The following is a 15,959-nucleotide window of genomic DNA, read 5'->3' as shown; positions in this document are numbered from 1 at the left end:
CCATGACCAAGTCCTGAAGGCCACAGTGAACACCACCAGCTGCCAATGCCAATGCAAGCGCCTCCGCCCAGTGAAGAACTCCCATCGCTTTTATACGAGCTGGGAGAAGCCGCCATCAGCTGCCAGGCCCACCTCAGCTGGCTAAGTAACAACAGCACGGGAGTTGAAAGTTGTATTCAGTGTTTGTATAAAAAAAACAATGTTACCTACCTTTCTTTGTAGGTCCCACTGTATCAATTCAGAAGGAATATAATAGTTTAGTGAGAAAAGGTTAGTAATTGAATTACAAAAATATTCAAAGCAGGCTGAGGGGAAAGTCTCGTAATTACCCCACTAATAATGCCGAAATTATATCAAGCTAAAATAGTATATATTCAACTTTGATTTATAAAAAATAAACTCAATTGCAAGTTTACAAGTCCAATCAAAACCTTATATTTAGCCTGGGTATTGACATGCTCCTTTTGACTAAATGGCGCCCTCTTTGGCAACCCTAATTGAACTTCAATGGCTTTGCGATATTTGACGTCACAAGTAGGCTTTGTTCCAATTCGCCCTTTTTTCAGTGGCTATTTCTAAGTTCAAGATTTTCATATGAAGGACGGCACAACCATGCCTCCTGTTCATGATAGCTCAACCTCTCATAATTCATGACAACCAAGACAAAAATGGTTTCCATTCTATGTCACCTTTAAGAAGATTAGAGTTTAATGATAAATAAAGTCTATCAATGTGATTTCTGCTACTATAGGCCTACTGTGTGTACCTGTCAGATTGAAGAATGTTCCTCCAAGACCGCAGCGTGTCACAACAGTGAATAGATACCCTCCAGTTTGAGGAGTCTGAATGTTTGTGGATATTTCTGTGATGATGGTGTCACACTTGTTTGCACTTCTTTTGCAGCTGACAAACTGATGCTGGTCATTTTCAATGCTTGTGATTGAGAAAAACTTTAAACCGCAGGTGGTATTGCCCAGAGAGATTTCAGAGTAATCGATGGTGCATCTGACATTCATATTTTTGTCATGTGCACATGCAACATCCAGGGAAACACCTAAACCAAAGCAAGACATATTGTATCATTCCTTTAAAGGTGCTTTAAGCAATGTTACATGATTTCTAACCCAAAACATTTTGTCACGTACAGCAATCTCCTCATGATCCATTAGATGCCTGTCCCCTGAATAAACTGTGAAAAAAAAACACGGTCCCTGTAGACAGCTCAGGCTCAAAAAACAGAAACAAAACAGCCTGGCGCAGTCTACTCGCACTACTAGTCAAAACAGCCTGGCGCAGTCTACTCGCACTACTAGTCAAAACAGCCTGGTGCAGTCTACTCGCACTACTAGTCGAAGCTAATCTGCACGCTCTTGGCCCCCTAGGCTGTACCAAATATTCTACTTCTTCTGTTGTATAAAGTTTTCTTATTCTTCAATCGTTTCATATGAACATCTTTGATGTTTAAGATGTTATAGAATGTTAAGGAGAAAAATCCAGGCACTCCAGGAATGGTGACGGAGGAAAAAAGCCTTTATTTGTATATACCTTCCTCCTTCACCATTACTGGAGTGCCTGGATTTTTCTCCTCACCATGAGCTGATCCCATTGTCCAAGAGCACCCGATACGTGGACAATAATCTACACTTTACAACTAAGAGCTACCAGCCTCTTTGATGTTATAGAATGTGTTAAAGAACATAAATATGTCACAGATACTTTGCTGAGTAACTAATCACATTTGCAATGTCTGAGTTAACCCAATTACTTTATGGGAGAAGTAATTTGTAACTGAAACTCATTTAAGTAAGATGACCAATACTGGAGCTTAGTGTATCCATGTTGTACTGCCAGAAGACACAACAAAAGAAATGCAACATTCTACTCCTGATTACAAATGTACTGGCAGGGTACTTACTTTTGGATATCGGAGACAGAGAGCCAAGGATGGCCAACAGCATCCACTTCTCAGCAATCATATCTGTGACTGAGGCAACAATGCAACATGTTACTCTACTGTCAATTATGGTTATGGCTATTGTTATTTAGTAGACGCCTTTGTCCAAAGCTAATTAAGCTAGTTTTTTTTTTAACTCATCCTTGACTGACGTTATAGTCAATTCACACACACACACAAACACACACACACACACACACACACACACACACACACACACACACACACACACACACACACAATTTAATGGGATGGAAAGCTTTCTGACCCCAACATGCGCACACCTTTTCTGTGACATGAACCGTGAAGGGGTCTTTAACACTTAAAGATCAATTACAAATTTGAACTTTTTAAATATTTTTCATATTTGCATACAATCAAAGTGATGGTAACACTGCTTATATTCCAAGAATTCAAATGAAAAACACTTACATGTCGGGTGTTTCAAACAGCTCATCGACTGAACGTGAGCCTCCCACACTGCCTTTGCCAAAGTAGAGCAGAGCAGATCACTCTTCTCACATGTGTTTTTTTTCTTCTTTTTTTTAGCTGTGGTTTTCACCCACAAGCTATACCCAGGTACCCGGTCCCACGTCGAAGAAAAAACACAATCCTCACATCGATTGGCTGATTTGTCACACTATGAAGGTCATGTTCCAAATATGAGGCTCCACTGAGTTTTATTTTCATATACATTTTATAGACAGGGGATAATTCAATGTGCTATAAATAAACAGAAGCAAAGAATAATAGTAATGAAAAGCATAAAAGGGCAATCTCTAAAAACAATAGAGTTAAAGGAGATGGCGTGTTGTTCTATTCGGGCCAGTGTTTCTCCATCTGGTCAGAGCCGGTTTTGTGCAGTGGTTGACACTTGCCACGTTGGCATGATTTATGTTTGTATGTCTTAGGTTTTGACTCAGAGATGGCTCGAAGAAGCGACTCTGTCAGGACACTTAAAGGGACACTTCACCAATTAGCATTAAGCTTTGTATCTTTAGAAAACCAGTCATGTTTTTGAATGGTCGTGCATCATTCCCTCAGTTTGCCATGAGATGGGAGAAATACGGATTTCAATTAAACCCATGAATAGGACTTCCTGCTTTCAATGATGTAAAATTATGATTTTTACATCATTGAAAGCAGGAAGTCCAACATTGAAATCCGTATTTCTCCCATCTCAAGGGAAACTGAGGGAATGATGCACAACCATTCAAAAATATGGCATGACTTATGTTTGTATGTCTTAGGTTTTGACTCAGAGATGGCTTGAAGAAGTGACTCTGTCAGGACACTTAAGCAGTCCGCTAATAAGGTCATTCCGTGTCAAATCACCCAATTTCAGCATTTGGAAATGTGCTTCCATTCACATAGTTTACTGATGTGTGTGAAATACCAAAAGAGTCAATAATGTTGGGGGCTGTAGATTTTAAACCATTAGTGATCCAGGTATACTATTTCAGATTTGTGCATAGGTTTAGTCTACAAACACCTGTGATTTTTTTTCAGATTTTTTCAGAGAGGGTCACTTTCCGGCACTGGGTGATTTGACACGGAATGACCCAAAGGCTGTAGCTATGTGGTAATTTCTTCGTTTTTTATTTTCTAATACATTTGCAAAAATCTCAAACAAACGTTTTCTGAGTTGTCATTACAGGGTATTGGCTATATGTACAATTTTAATTTAATCCAGGCTGTAACAACAAAATGTGGAAAAAGTGAAGCAGTGTCCGTATGCACTGTACAGGCTCTGACTCATCTGAGATTCATACTCCCCCTGCTGGCTGCTAAAGGGAAACACATTTCTCTATCGATTGCTTTTCCTTGTTGAGTGTCGAGTGCCGAAGTTGGCTAAGCGCTGATGCAACACATTGACAGTTTCATCCGGCGTCGACACGTTGTGGACCATTCAAGCCCGTATGTAACAACCGATTTATTAGTTAATGTGTAAATATTTATTTTGTTTGGACACGTGGTCCTGTATCGATGCTAAGCGTTATCACTATCTGCTATTTTTGATTGCAGTTAAGCTTCTTTAGCATGTAAAACAGATGTTGGCTACTTATCATTATGGCAAATTTTCACTGCAGGCTAGAGTTAGCTTGCTGAATGTTCATTCAATCTAAAATAGGTAGCTTTCACCATTAGCTGAACCGGTGAACTCCTTAGACCTTACATGTTAGCCTACGATTTAACTATAATGATTAAACTGGCGTACCCCTGAACTGTTGTTTTTGGGGCTTGTCACCGGCTTCATTGTCCGAGATAATCTTACATGTTAACGAGCTAATTGTTGTGTTGATAGTCAGCAAGTTGCCGTTGCTGTACGATTGGTGAAAGCGAGAGGGGCAGCTTGTGATTGTCTGTAACGCTGTTGACTTCAGATCAGCCTTTTATACTGATGTAATGTTATGTTACTGTGAGAATGTTGCTGTCTTTCTGTTCTCGTTGTAATTGTCAGGAAATAATAACATTTTAAAAATCTTGTCTGGCCAGGGCTAATTCAGCCTTTTCGAACTAGCTGAGATTGGGCATTTGTAGCTGACAATAATTAGAGGGCATTTAGAAAATCTTGTCCAACTTGAACAGCAGGGTGTGTCTGAGCTGGTCATCTGTTTATTTAAAATAGAATAACATTGTGTTGCAACTGTTCATGAAATCATGATGAAACCAGAAATGGAACATGCACCCTCTCATACTTACATTCATCAGCAGTGCAGTCTCTGCTGGTGTGTGTGTGTGTGTGTGTGTGTGTGTGTGTGTGTGTGTGTGTGTGTGTGTGTGTGTGTGTGTGTGTGTGTGTGTGTGTGTATGTGTGTGTGTGTGTGTGTGTGTGTGTGTGTGTGTAAGAGGCCTGCAGATCTGTGGACTAAAAAACTGTCAAAATATTGCTCTGTATCAGCAGTAATTGGTAGCCTCTACATATGGAGGCGTAGGTGTCACCTTTACCCAATGTGCATGAAGGACTGGAGTATTGGCTGCTTTTTAACACCTTTGTATCAAATTTTGATTATTCCCTGATATATGCTTATCTCCTAATCCAAATAAAGAATCTAAAATGTGTCCTGAGGTACTGTATGTTCACTCACAGTGTGTGTGTGTGTGTGTGTGTGTGTGTGTGTGTGTGTTTTCTGTTGCAGAGTACCCCTAGTGCCCACAGGTCCACGCCAGCATGGCCGAGCAGCTCAGTGCAGAGCAGAAGTTTGAGCTCATCACCAGGAACCTGCAGGTGAGCCGTCCTCCAGCCCCACCTGGTCTCCTAGGATACGGCCGTCCTCCAGCCTCACCTGGTCTCCTAGGATACGGCTGGCTGTAGATGGAAACACTGGCATAGGCCCCAGAGTGTTTTCACTGTCAAGTCCCAGTGCTGAACGTTCACTTCAGTTTATTAAAGTTGCATCTCATATAATATTTACATACAATGCAAGAGCAAAAATCTTAGCCCCCCCCCCCCCCCCGACCAGCAGCAGCCTGAAGTGCATAAACACACACACACACACACACACACACCCACACACACACCCCCACACGCATACACACACACACACACACACACACACACACACAGTCACGTCATCAGGCATGTACCTGAAGAGTTAGCCGCGGAGCTGCAACAATTAGCTCCAACTATAATGAGCGGAACTGGCTACACCAGACGGGATGACTGCATACAAAAACTTCTAAAACTTCTAAATATTTGTGTCTGTTTGATTGATTGTTTTATTGATTGTGTGTGTGTGTGTGTGTGTGTGTGTGTGTGTGTGTGTGTGTGTGTGTGTGTGTGTGTGTGTGTGTGTGTGTGTGTGTGTGTGTGTGTGTGTGTGTGTTCAGGAGGTCCTGGGTGAGGAGAAGTTGAAGCAGGTGCTTCAGGAGCGGGAGCTGAAGGTGTACTGGGGCACGGCTACCACAGGGAAGCCACACGTGGCCTACTTCGTCCCCATGTCCAAGATCGCCGACTTCCTCAAGGCCGGCTGTGAGGTGGGCGTGCACACACACACACACACACACACACACACACACACACACACACACACACACACATACACACACACACACACACACACACACACACACACACACACACACACACTCACGGCATACTTAACATCCTCACCTCACACACACACTGCTTCGTCCTTATATCCAGCATTGCCAACTTCCTCACACCCACACACATGTAACGGGACATATAAACAAACAAACACACACACACACATTCTCACACCCACACGCATGTAACGGGACATATAAACAAACACACACACACTCACACCCACACACATGTAACGGGACATATAAACAAACACACACACACATTTATGTCAGTACACACACACTCACATGCACAGTCTTGAGACTGCTCTAGCGTCGCGCTCTCCAGTGGGCTCAGACAGGACACTCTTGTCTTATGCCCCATATTGATGTTGTTCTCCCCAGGTCACACACACACACACACACACACACACACACACACACACACACACACACACACACACACACACACACACAGGAAGCTCTGTTGTGTTTCTTCTTATGCCCCATATTGATGTTGTTCTCCCCAGGTCACACACACACACACACACACACACACACACACACACACACACAGGAATATCTGTTGTGTTTCTTCTTATGCCCCATATTGATGTTGTTCTCCCCAGGTCACACACACACACACACACACACACACACACACACACACACACACACACACACACACACACACACACAGGAAGCTCTGTTGTGTTTCTTCTTATGCCCCATATTGATGTTGTTCTCCCCAGGTCACACACACACACACACACACACACACACACACACACACACACAGGAATATCTGTTGTGTTTCTTCTTATGCCCCATATTGATGTTGTTCTCCCCAGGTCACACACACACACACACACACACACACACACACACACACACACAGGAAGCTCTGTTGTGTTTCTTCTTAGGTCCCATATTGATGTTGTTCTCCCCAGGTCACACACACACACACACACACACACACACACACACACACACACAGGAAGCTCTGTTGTGTTTCTTCTTATGCCCCATATTGATGTTGTTCTCCTCAGGTCACCATCTTGTTTGCGGACCTGCACGCCTTCCTGGACAACATGAAGGCTCCGTGGGAGCTGCTGCAGCTGCGGACGCAGTACTACGAGCAGGTCATCAAGGCCATGCTGGAGAGCATCGGCGTCCCTCTCGACAAGCTCAAGTTCGTCAAGGGAACCGACTTCCAGCTCAGCAGGTGGGTACCGGAGCAGGCTAACAATTAGCATGCGTAAAATAGGCTAGCAGATAGATAGGTAGGATGCGCTAGCATGATATGCTAGTTCTATGGTCTCTAGCCCTAACGGTGTGTGTGTGTGTGTGTCTCAGGGAGTACACTCTGGACGTGTACCGACTCTCCTCCATGGTAACGGAGCACGATGCTAAGAAGGCCGGCGCTGAGGTGGTCAAGCAGGTGGAGCACCCGCTACTGAGTGGGCTCCTGTACCCAGGACTGCAGGTACACACACACACACACACACACACACACACACACACACACACACACACACACACACACACACAAGCACCCACTACTGAGTGGGCTCCTGTACCCAGGACTGCAGGTACACACACACACACACACACACACACACACACACACACACGCACCCGCTACTGACTGGGCTCCTGTACCCAGGACTGCAGGTACACACACACACACACACGCACCCGCTACTGACTGGGCTCCTGTACCCAGGACTGCAGGTACACACGCACACGCACACGCACACACACACGCACACACACACACACACACACACACACACACACACACACACACACACACACACACACACACACACACACACACACACACACACACACACACACACACACACACACACGCACCAGCTACTGAGTGGGCTCCTGTACCCAGGACTGCAGGTACACACACACACACACACACACACACACACACACACACACACGCACCCGCTACTGACTGGGCTCCTGTACCCAGGACTGCAGGTACACACACACACACACACACACACACACACACACACACACACACGCACCCGCTACTGACTGGGCTCCTGTACCCAGGACTGCAGGTACACACACACACACACACACACACACACACACACACACACACACATATACACACACACACACACAAGCACCCGCTACTGAGTGGCCTTCTGTACCCAGGACTGCAGGTACACACGCACACACACACACACACACACACACACACACACACACACACACACACACACACACACACACACACACACACACACGCACCAGCTACTGAGTGGGCTCCTGTACCCAGGACTGCAGGTACACACACACACACACACACACACACACACACACACACACACACACACACGCTACTGAGTGGCCTTCTGTACCCAGGACTAACACACACACACACACACACATACATAACCGCGCAGGCGCGTGCATACACATACACATACACACACACATTACTCAGGACACACACGCAATACGTGGGTGTGTGTGTGTGTGTGTGCTGTTCTGAATGTGGCCCTGTGTCCGCAGGCTCTCGATGAGGAGTATCTCAAGGTGGACGCTCAGTTTGGGGGAGTGGACCAGAGGAAGATCTTCACCCTGGCTGAGAAGGTATGGAGCGATTAATGATGTAGACTGTCTCTCTCAGACATTCCCTGTGTGCGATTAGGCTCCATGCTCTGGTTAAAATCTAAATGGTAATGTTAACATTTTATTAACATTCTAGGGTGTGTGGTAAACATTGGCATGTCTCTGGTTAATGTTCTGGTGTGTGTGGTTAGGCTTCTGATGTGTGTGTGTGTGTGATTAGCCCTCTGAATGATGTGTGTGTGATATTGTGCCTGCAGTACCTGCCGTCTCTGGGCTACGCTAAGCGCGCCCACATGATGAACCCCATGGTGCCGGGCCTCACCGGCGGCAAGATGAGCTCCTCCGAGGAGGTAAGACCTATTACATCACTTCCTGCCTTGCGTTGCGTCACTCACGCTTGAGGTTGACCCCGTGGTGTGTACTTGACCTCAACTGTGACGACATTTTCATTCCAGTCTTATCTTTTAATTGGCTCCGTCTCTGCACATTCTGATACGTTTTCAACGCGGAGTTGTGCACAGGTCATGGTTGAAAACATATCAGAATTTCAGAAATAACCACCTTATGCAGTCAGCTTAAGACGCTTGCAGATGGCTGCATCAAGTCGAATTCACCAGTTGCCTGGTAACAACAGTTCAATACATAACACCAGGCCATAATAAACAAACAGTGTGCAGAGACGGGTCCCCCTAATGTGTGTGTGTAAGGTGACAATACTGTGTCAGGTGAGGTGACACGTGTGTGTGTGTGGTCCTCAGGAGTCCAAGATCGACCTGCTGGACAGGAAGGAGGAGGTGAAGAAGAAGCTGAAGAAGGCGTTCTGTGAGCCCGGCAACGTGGAGAACAACGGGGTGCTGTCCTTCGTCAAGCACGTGCTCTTCCCCCTCCACTCAGGTGTGTGTGTGTGTGTGTGTGTGTGTGTGTGTGTGTGTGTGTGTGTGTGTGTGTGTGTGTGTGTGTGTGTGTGTGTGTGTGTGTGTGTGTGTGTGTGTGTGTGTGTGTGTGTGTGTGTGTGTGTGTGTGTGTGTGTGTGTGTGTGTGTTCAAGCACGTGCTCTTCCCCCTCAGCTCAGGTGTGTGTGTTTTGTCCAGTCTTCTGTTAAGTGTGTGCTGTTGTGTGAGCCAGCTTATGTGTGTGTTTGTTTTGTCACTCCAGAGTTTGTGATCAAGAGAGACGAGAAGTGGGGCGGAGACCAGGTCTACAAGGTGTTTGAGGAGGTGGAGAAGGACTTTGCTGAAGAGGTATTCACAACAACCAGATCTCCCGACTCTGACCGTAACGCCTCTCACCACAACAACACCGTTAGGGTTGTGCCGATGGACGATATCATCGTCCATTGTGATGGTTGACAGACATCACGATGGAAAGCAACCATCGTGATGCCACGCCCCCACTTATTTCTACTGCAGACTAAGCTAAAATATTAAAAAATAAAAACTTTTCCTTGGAAATGAAATTGAGCCTAGAACTGATGCACATGTAGGGTGCTTAAGAGGCTGTCAGCCAAACAGTGCAAAATTAAAAAAACATATTAGTCTGAGACCGTCTTGTTCAAATAAGTCCTCCTTGCAACGTGAATGTGTTATTGTCTTTTTTAGGCTACATGTCTCGCAGTGTAGCCTACATTGAACGCAAACATGTAGCCTAATAATGTTTAAGAATGAAATAGTGCAAATGAATTATTATTGTTACGACTAGGACATTCTAGCTCTAATTTCTTGCGAGGCTACAACACTGAAGCGCCGAATGCGTCATTCTCCACCGTGTTAAAATAAACCATTTATTTCGTTATCGTTATCAGAAGCTATAGCCTACGTCTTTCACTGTAATGCTTGTATTTCACGCATTTGCCTTTAGCAAAAGCCCCAGCAGCGGAGTGGCAATCGGGATTCGTTAGGCTATTTGTAAAAGTTGTTTAGCCTACTTCAACTGTTATTTAATTCGACTTGACTGCGCGATCGCAGCCTACTTTCACTTTCTGCTGCCCTCATAGTCGGCAAGCCGGTAGCCTAATAACGTGGGATGCGTAACATATGAGTTACAGACTGGGCTATTCAAGATTTTAGATGAGTGACCGCGAGGTTTTTTGCGAGGCCCAGCGAATGCTGGCAATGTGTAATATACCGCTGGTTGGTGTAAGCAGGTGTTTAGATTGGCTGTCTGTCGGTCTCTTACTAGGATTTTCTTGGAGCAGATCTTCCACACAGTAGCCCAGTCAGTATGTCTCTTAGCTGTCCACTTTCACCAGGCCATATAGCCTATATAATATTTAATATAGCCTAGGCCACATATAGCCTATAATATAATATACTTATTTACAGCCCCCCCCACCGTAACACATTACACCACATCAACCATATCACAACGACTCTAACAGTAACACCCCTCACCACAACAACACCGTAACGCATCTCACCACATCAACCAGATCACCCGACTCTAACAGTAACGCATCTCACCACAACAACACCGTAACACATTTCACCACAACAACCATATCACCCGACTCTAACCGTAACGCATCTCACCACAACAACACCGTAACACATCTCACCCCATCAACCAGATCTCCCGACTCTAATGCATCTCACCACAACAACCATATCACCTGACTCTTAACAGTAACGCCTCTCACCACAACAACACCGTAACACATTTCACCCCATCAACCAGATCTCATTTGACCTCTGACCCCTAGAAAGTGCACCCTGGCGACCTGAAGGCGTCGGTGGAGGTGGCGCTGAACAAGCTGCTCGACCCAATCAGGAAGAAGTTCGAGTCTCCCGAGCTCCGCAAACTCTCCAACACCGCCTACCCAGCACCCTCCAAGCACAGTGAGTAGCATTATCACACACACACACACACACACACACACACACACACACACACACACACACACACACACACACACTACACAAACTCTCCAACACCGCTTACCCATCACCCTCCAAGCACGGTGAGTAGCATTACTACACTCGCACACACACTACACACACACACACACACTACACACAACTGTGTCAGATGTAAGGACACACACACACACACATTTCTAGACACAGCGATTGACGTTACGTGACGTTGTTGTTGTTGTTGTTTACAGAAGGAGGAGCGAAAGGCGCTAAAGGTGGAGGAGGAGGAGGAGGAGGAGGAGGAGGAGACGATGACCAGGTCATTCCCTCCAGACTGGACATCAGAGTCGGCAAAATCATCAGCGTGGAGAAGGTGAACACACACACACACACACACACACACACAATACCTAGCCAAAACCCTTCTTCTTAGACACACGCACACACACATTTGATATACTTTCATCAGGAGTTTCTGAATAATCCTGTAGATTAAAGCAGATCAGCACTTTATTATGAGTTTACAAATGAAAGGATACAAGAACATTTGTATTTTCCAAACATTTCTCTTTTCCTATAACTGCTGATATGGAACAGTATTTTGCCAACTGTTTGGCCTGTTTTATACTGCCAGTGCAGACAGAACAGATGCTAGACTAAATTGGCTGAACTGAGTTCTTCACTCTCAGTGTACATAGACAACACCACACACTTTAAGGATGAGAAACCATCAAATACATACACACACACACTAGGGATCGACCGATATGGTTTTTTCAGGGCCGATACCGATATCGATAATTATGAAATTGGGAAGCCGATAACCGATATGTGCAACCGATAAATGTAAAAATTATGCCATTTTTAGGAAAGGAATATTTGAGTTGAATGCAAAACCCTCTAAATCCATTTTCAGAAATAGCAAAAATCTGTTGTTTCTATAATAACTTCCAGCAGCCTGATGCCTATCAAACTGCAATTTTTAATGTCATTATCAATTAAAAACAAATCAAAAGTTGGACTGGTAATAAAGTTTGTCAAAATTAGATAGGCCAACATATTTCTGTATTGCCAATGGACTTTTGGATGGGATTTAGGCTACATCTGAATTCATTCTAAATTCAATTGGTTGTGTAGACTATACACATAACTTGCATAAGTCCTTAGCGTAAATATTAAAACTTGTAGAATGCTGAGGTGGCTAGGCTGGTTATTAGTTTGCATTTATTTATTTCCTCCTGGGCAGCGTGTCTGTCTGCGACGTGTGTGTGTAGCCTACCGTGTGTGAGCGCGCATGAAGAGGGGGGAGAGGTAGAAAAAGAGAACTTAGTTGGGATGACACTGGCGTGTTTAAGTTCAAATAATAAAGTTATGTGTATATGTACAAAAGAAATGTGCTTTTAGGACCTGAGGCCGAGTCACGTTTGACTTTCTGACAAGTTATCACCTTCGGGGATTTATCATGAACAGCTTTACCACTGCCACATTTATTTCGCTACTGAGTTTTAAATTCTCAATAAAGCCTGTTGTGTTGGCTTACGCTAAACGGATCATTAGCCTGCACAACACTACTACTACTACTACTACTACGTTTTATTTCGGCTTCCCTTGACTCTCTCTATGGCTGCTATCTAAGTCTTCGACATTGTGTTCTTCCACATTAACAAGCGTAACGTTGCCAAATGGGGATTTAGCCTACGTTACGTTTAGCAAACGGTGAGACTGTTTGCTTTATGCACAGCATTACAGTTTCTTTGGGACTGATAAGATGCTATTTCTGTTGCTGCCTTTTGCAACTTTCGTGTAGAAGTTTGTTAGGCTACTTCTTGCAGTGCCAGCGAAATAGGCTGCTTTGCTTTCTACGAGCTCGTTCCCGTTGTTCAATTTCTCCGCCTCGAAACAGACTTTCACATCGTTTAGCCTCCGGTGTTGATTGGCTGATTCGTTGTGCTTAGCAAATCAGATGGTGTGGTGGGCGGGACATTGCTGTAGAGCTCAGAGTGATGAGTGCAGGCAGTGGAGGCCGCGTTAAGGACAGAACGGCTGCAAAATATATGTTATCGGCTTATCGGTGAAAAATATAGCCGATACCGATAACCATAAAAATGCAGAATATCGGCCAAAAATATCGGCCAGGCCGATTATCGGTCGACCCCTAACACACACACACACACACACACACACACACACACTCACACTCGCTGTTCCACACACACACACACACACACTCACACACACACACACACACACACACACACACACACACACACTCTTGCTTAACCTGCCCCTCTCTGCCCCCGCAGCACCCTGACGCAGACTCGCTGTTCCACACACACACACATACACACATACACACACACACACACACACACACACACACACACACACACACACACACACACACACACACACACACTCTTGCTTAACCTGCGCCTCTCTGCCCCCGCAGCACCCTGACGCAGACTCGCTGTTCCTGGAGAAGATTGACGTGGGGGAGGCGGAGCCGAGGACGGTGGTGAGCGGCCTGGTGGCCTACGTTTCCCAGCAGGACTTGCAGGACCGGCTGGTGGTGTTGCTATGCAACCTGAAACCCCAGAAGATGAGGGGCATCGAGTCCCAAGCCATGCTGCTCTGTGCCTCTGTGTAAGTGTGTGTGTGTGTATGTGTGTGTGTCTGTGTCTGTAAGTCTGTGTCTCTGTGTGTGTGTGTGTGTTTGTGTGTCTGTTTGATGGTTTCTCATCCTTTGTGTTTCAGTGAGGGTGACCCCAGGAGGGTGGAGCCTCTTGACCCCCCAGAGGGGTCGTCGCCAGGGGAACGGGTGTACGTGGAGGGCTACGATTCAGGCAAACCCGATGATGAGCTGAAACCCAAAAAGAAGGTGTTTGAGAAAATACAGGTACGTGTGTGTGTGTGTGTGTGTGTGTGTGTGTGTGTGTGTGTGTGTGTGTGTGTGTGTGTGTGTGTGTGTGTGTGTGTGTGTGTGTGTGTGTGTGTGTGTGTGTGTGTGTGTGTGTGTGTGTGTGTGTGTGTGTGTGTGTGTGTGTGTGTGTGTGACTTGCCGGCAGTGTGCTATCCTGCTAATGTCTTCACAGCTTAGTGAATCGTGTAGTGTTTTTGTGTGCCTAACATCTGTGTGTGTGTGTGTGTGTGTGTGTCTCTCTCTCTCTCTCTCTCTCTGTGTTGTAGGAGGACCTGAAGATCTCTGGCACGTGTGTGGCTCAGTGGCAAGAAAAGGACCTGATGACAAAACTGGGCCAGATCACCTGCAGAACTCTCAAGGGCGGAAACATCAGCTAGACACACACACACACAGACACAAACACACAAACACACACACACACACACACACACACACACACACACACACACACACACACACACACACACACAGCCATTCCCATAACAACTGTCCTGCCTCACACTCATCTGTCCGTAGCAAATCTATTTACTGTCGTGCCGGTCCTGCTTGGCATCACACAACCTGAGATCAGATTGATAGTCGTCCATCTTGTCACGAAAGCTGTAATCAACGCCTGTCGCTCAAACATTTCCTCCACACCTAAGTGCGGTGGTGAGCGGTCACCTGGGACTCTCTTACTTGTGCTCACCTGCGGGTGGAGCAAGTAGGTGTAGGTGTAGGTGTGTGTGTGTGTGTGTGTGTGTGTGTACGGCAGTACAGGTGTGTGTGTGTATGGGACAGAACTGTAAGCTGTATATAACTCCATTGATCTCGACTCATAGGAATACTGTGTGCTTCAGGACGCTGGGGAGGGGGAGGGCCTGTGTGTGTGTGTGTGTGTGTGTGTGTGTGTGTGTATGTATGTGTGTGTGTGTGTGTGTGTATGTATGTGTGTGTGTGTGTGTGTACGGCAGCACAGGTGTGTGTGCTTCAGGACGCTGGGGAGGGGGGGGCGAGGGCCTGCACTGGACACTGCTACGCTGTACTGGCTCCAGCTGGACATGAGATGAAGCGGCTCATTATAACAACTACATGAAATAAAATGGCTCATTATACAAACTGTATTAAAGAAAGTCTGCAAATTATTACCTGTCCTTTAATCTTTCCCTTCAGAGTGACACATTTGTTCCTGTGTGCGTGTGTATGTGTGTGCGTGTGTGTGTGCGCGCGTCCGTGTGCAAGTAATGGACATGAGATAAGTAGTGGTATGTGTGTGTGCGTGCAGGTAGTGGACATGCTGTAACACTCATGCACGCACACATACACCAACCACTCTCTCTCACACACACACACACACACACACACACACACACACACACATGCACACACACACACACTTTGCTACTGTGTGTGTTTTCATGGCAATGGAGGGGAATGAATGATAAACATTTGTGCTGGGAATAGACCTCCAGAGTGTTGGGAATTGGTTATGAACACACATTATGATGGAGCTGTTTCTTATGAACACACACACACATTATGATGGAGCTGTTGCTTATGAACACACACACACACACACACACACACACACACACATTATGATGGAGCTGTTGCTTAT

At 45.6% G+C, this 15,959-nt stretch overlaps 1 protein-coding gene across 1 annotated transcript; it reads left to right on the top strand.

Moving 5' to 3' along the window:
- The first annotated feature begins 3,806 nt into the window (after nucleotides 1-3,806).
- On the top strand, nucleotides 3,807-15,461 carry yars1 (tyrosyl-tRNA synthetase 1). Its single transcript, XM_062529807.1, has 14 exons — nucleotides 3,807-3,871; nucleotides 5,095-5,183; nucleotides 5,786-5,932; nucleotides 7,036-7,211; nucleotides 7,343-7,472; nucleotides 8,531-8,611; nucleotides 8,848-8,940; nucleotides 9,349-9,484; nucleotides 9,746-9,831; nucleotides 11,289-11,424; nucleotides 11,694-11,815; nucleotides 13,892-14,085; nucleotides 14,197-14,338; nucleotides 14,629-15,461. Exons 2-14 carry the CDS (start codon nucleotides 5,127-5,129, stop codon nucleotides 14,737-14,739), a joined length of 1,611 nt encoding a protein of 536 aa, XP_062385791.1. The 5' UTR covers nucleotides 3,807-3,871; nucleotides 5,095-5,126; the 3' UTR covers nucleotides 14,740-15,461.
- Nucleotides 15,462-15,959: the final 498 nt, after the last annotated feature.

The sequence above is a fragment of the Sardina pilchardus genome, chromosome 24 (genome assembly GCF_963854185.1).
Source record: "Sardina pilchardus chromosome 24, fSarPil1.1, whole genome shotgun sequence".
In the NCBI taxonomy this organism is placed as follows: domain Eukaryota; kingdom Metazoa; phylum Chordata; class Actinopteri; order Clupeiformes; family Clupeidae; genus Sardina; species Sardina pilchardus.
This window is presented reverse-complemented; position numbering and strand designations above follow the sequence as displayed.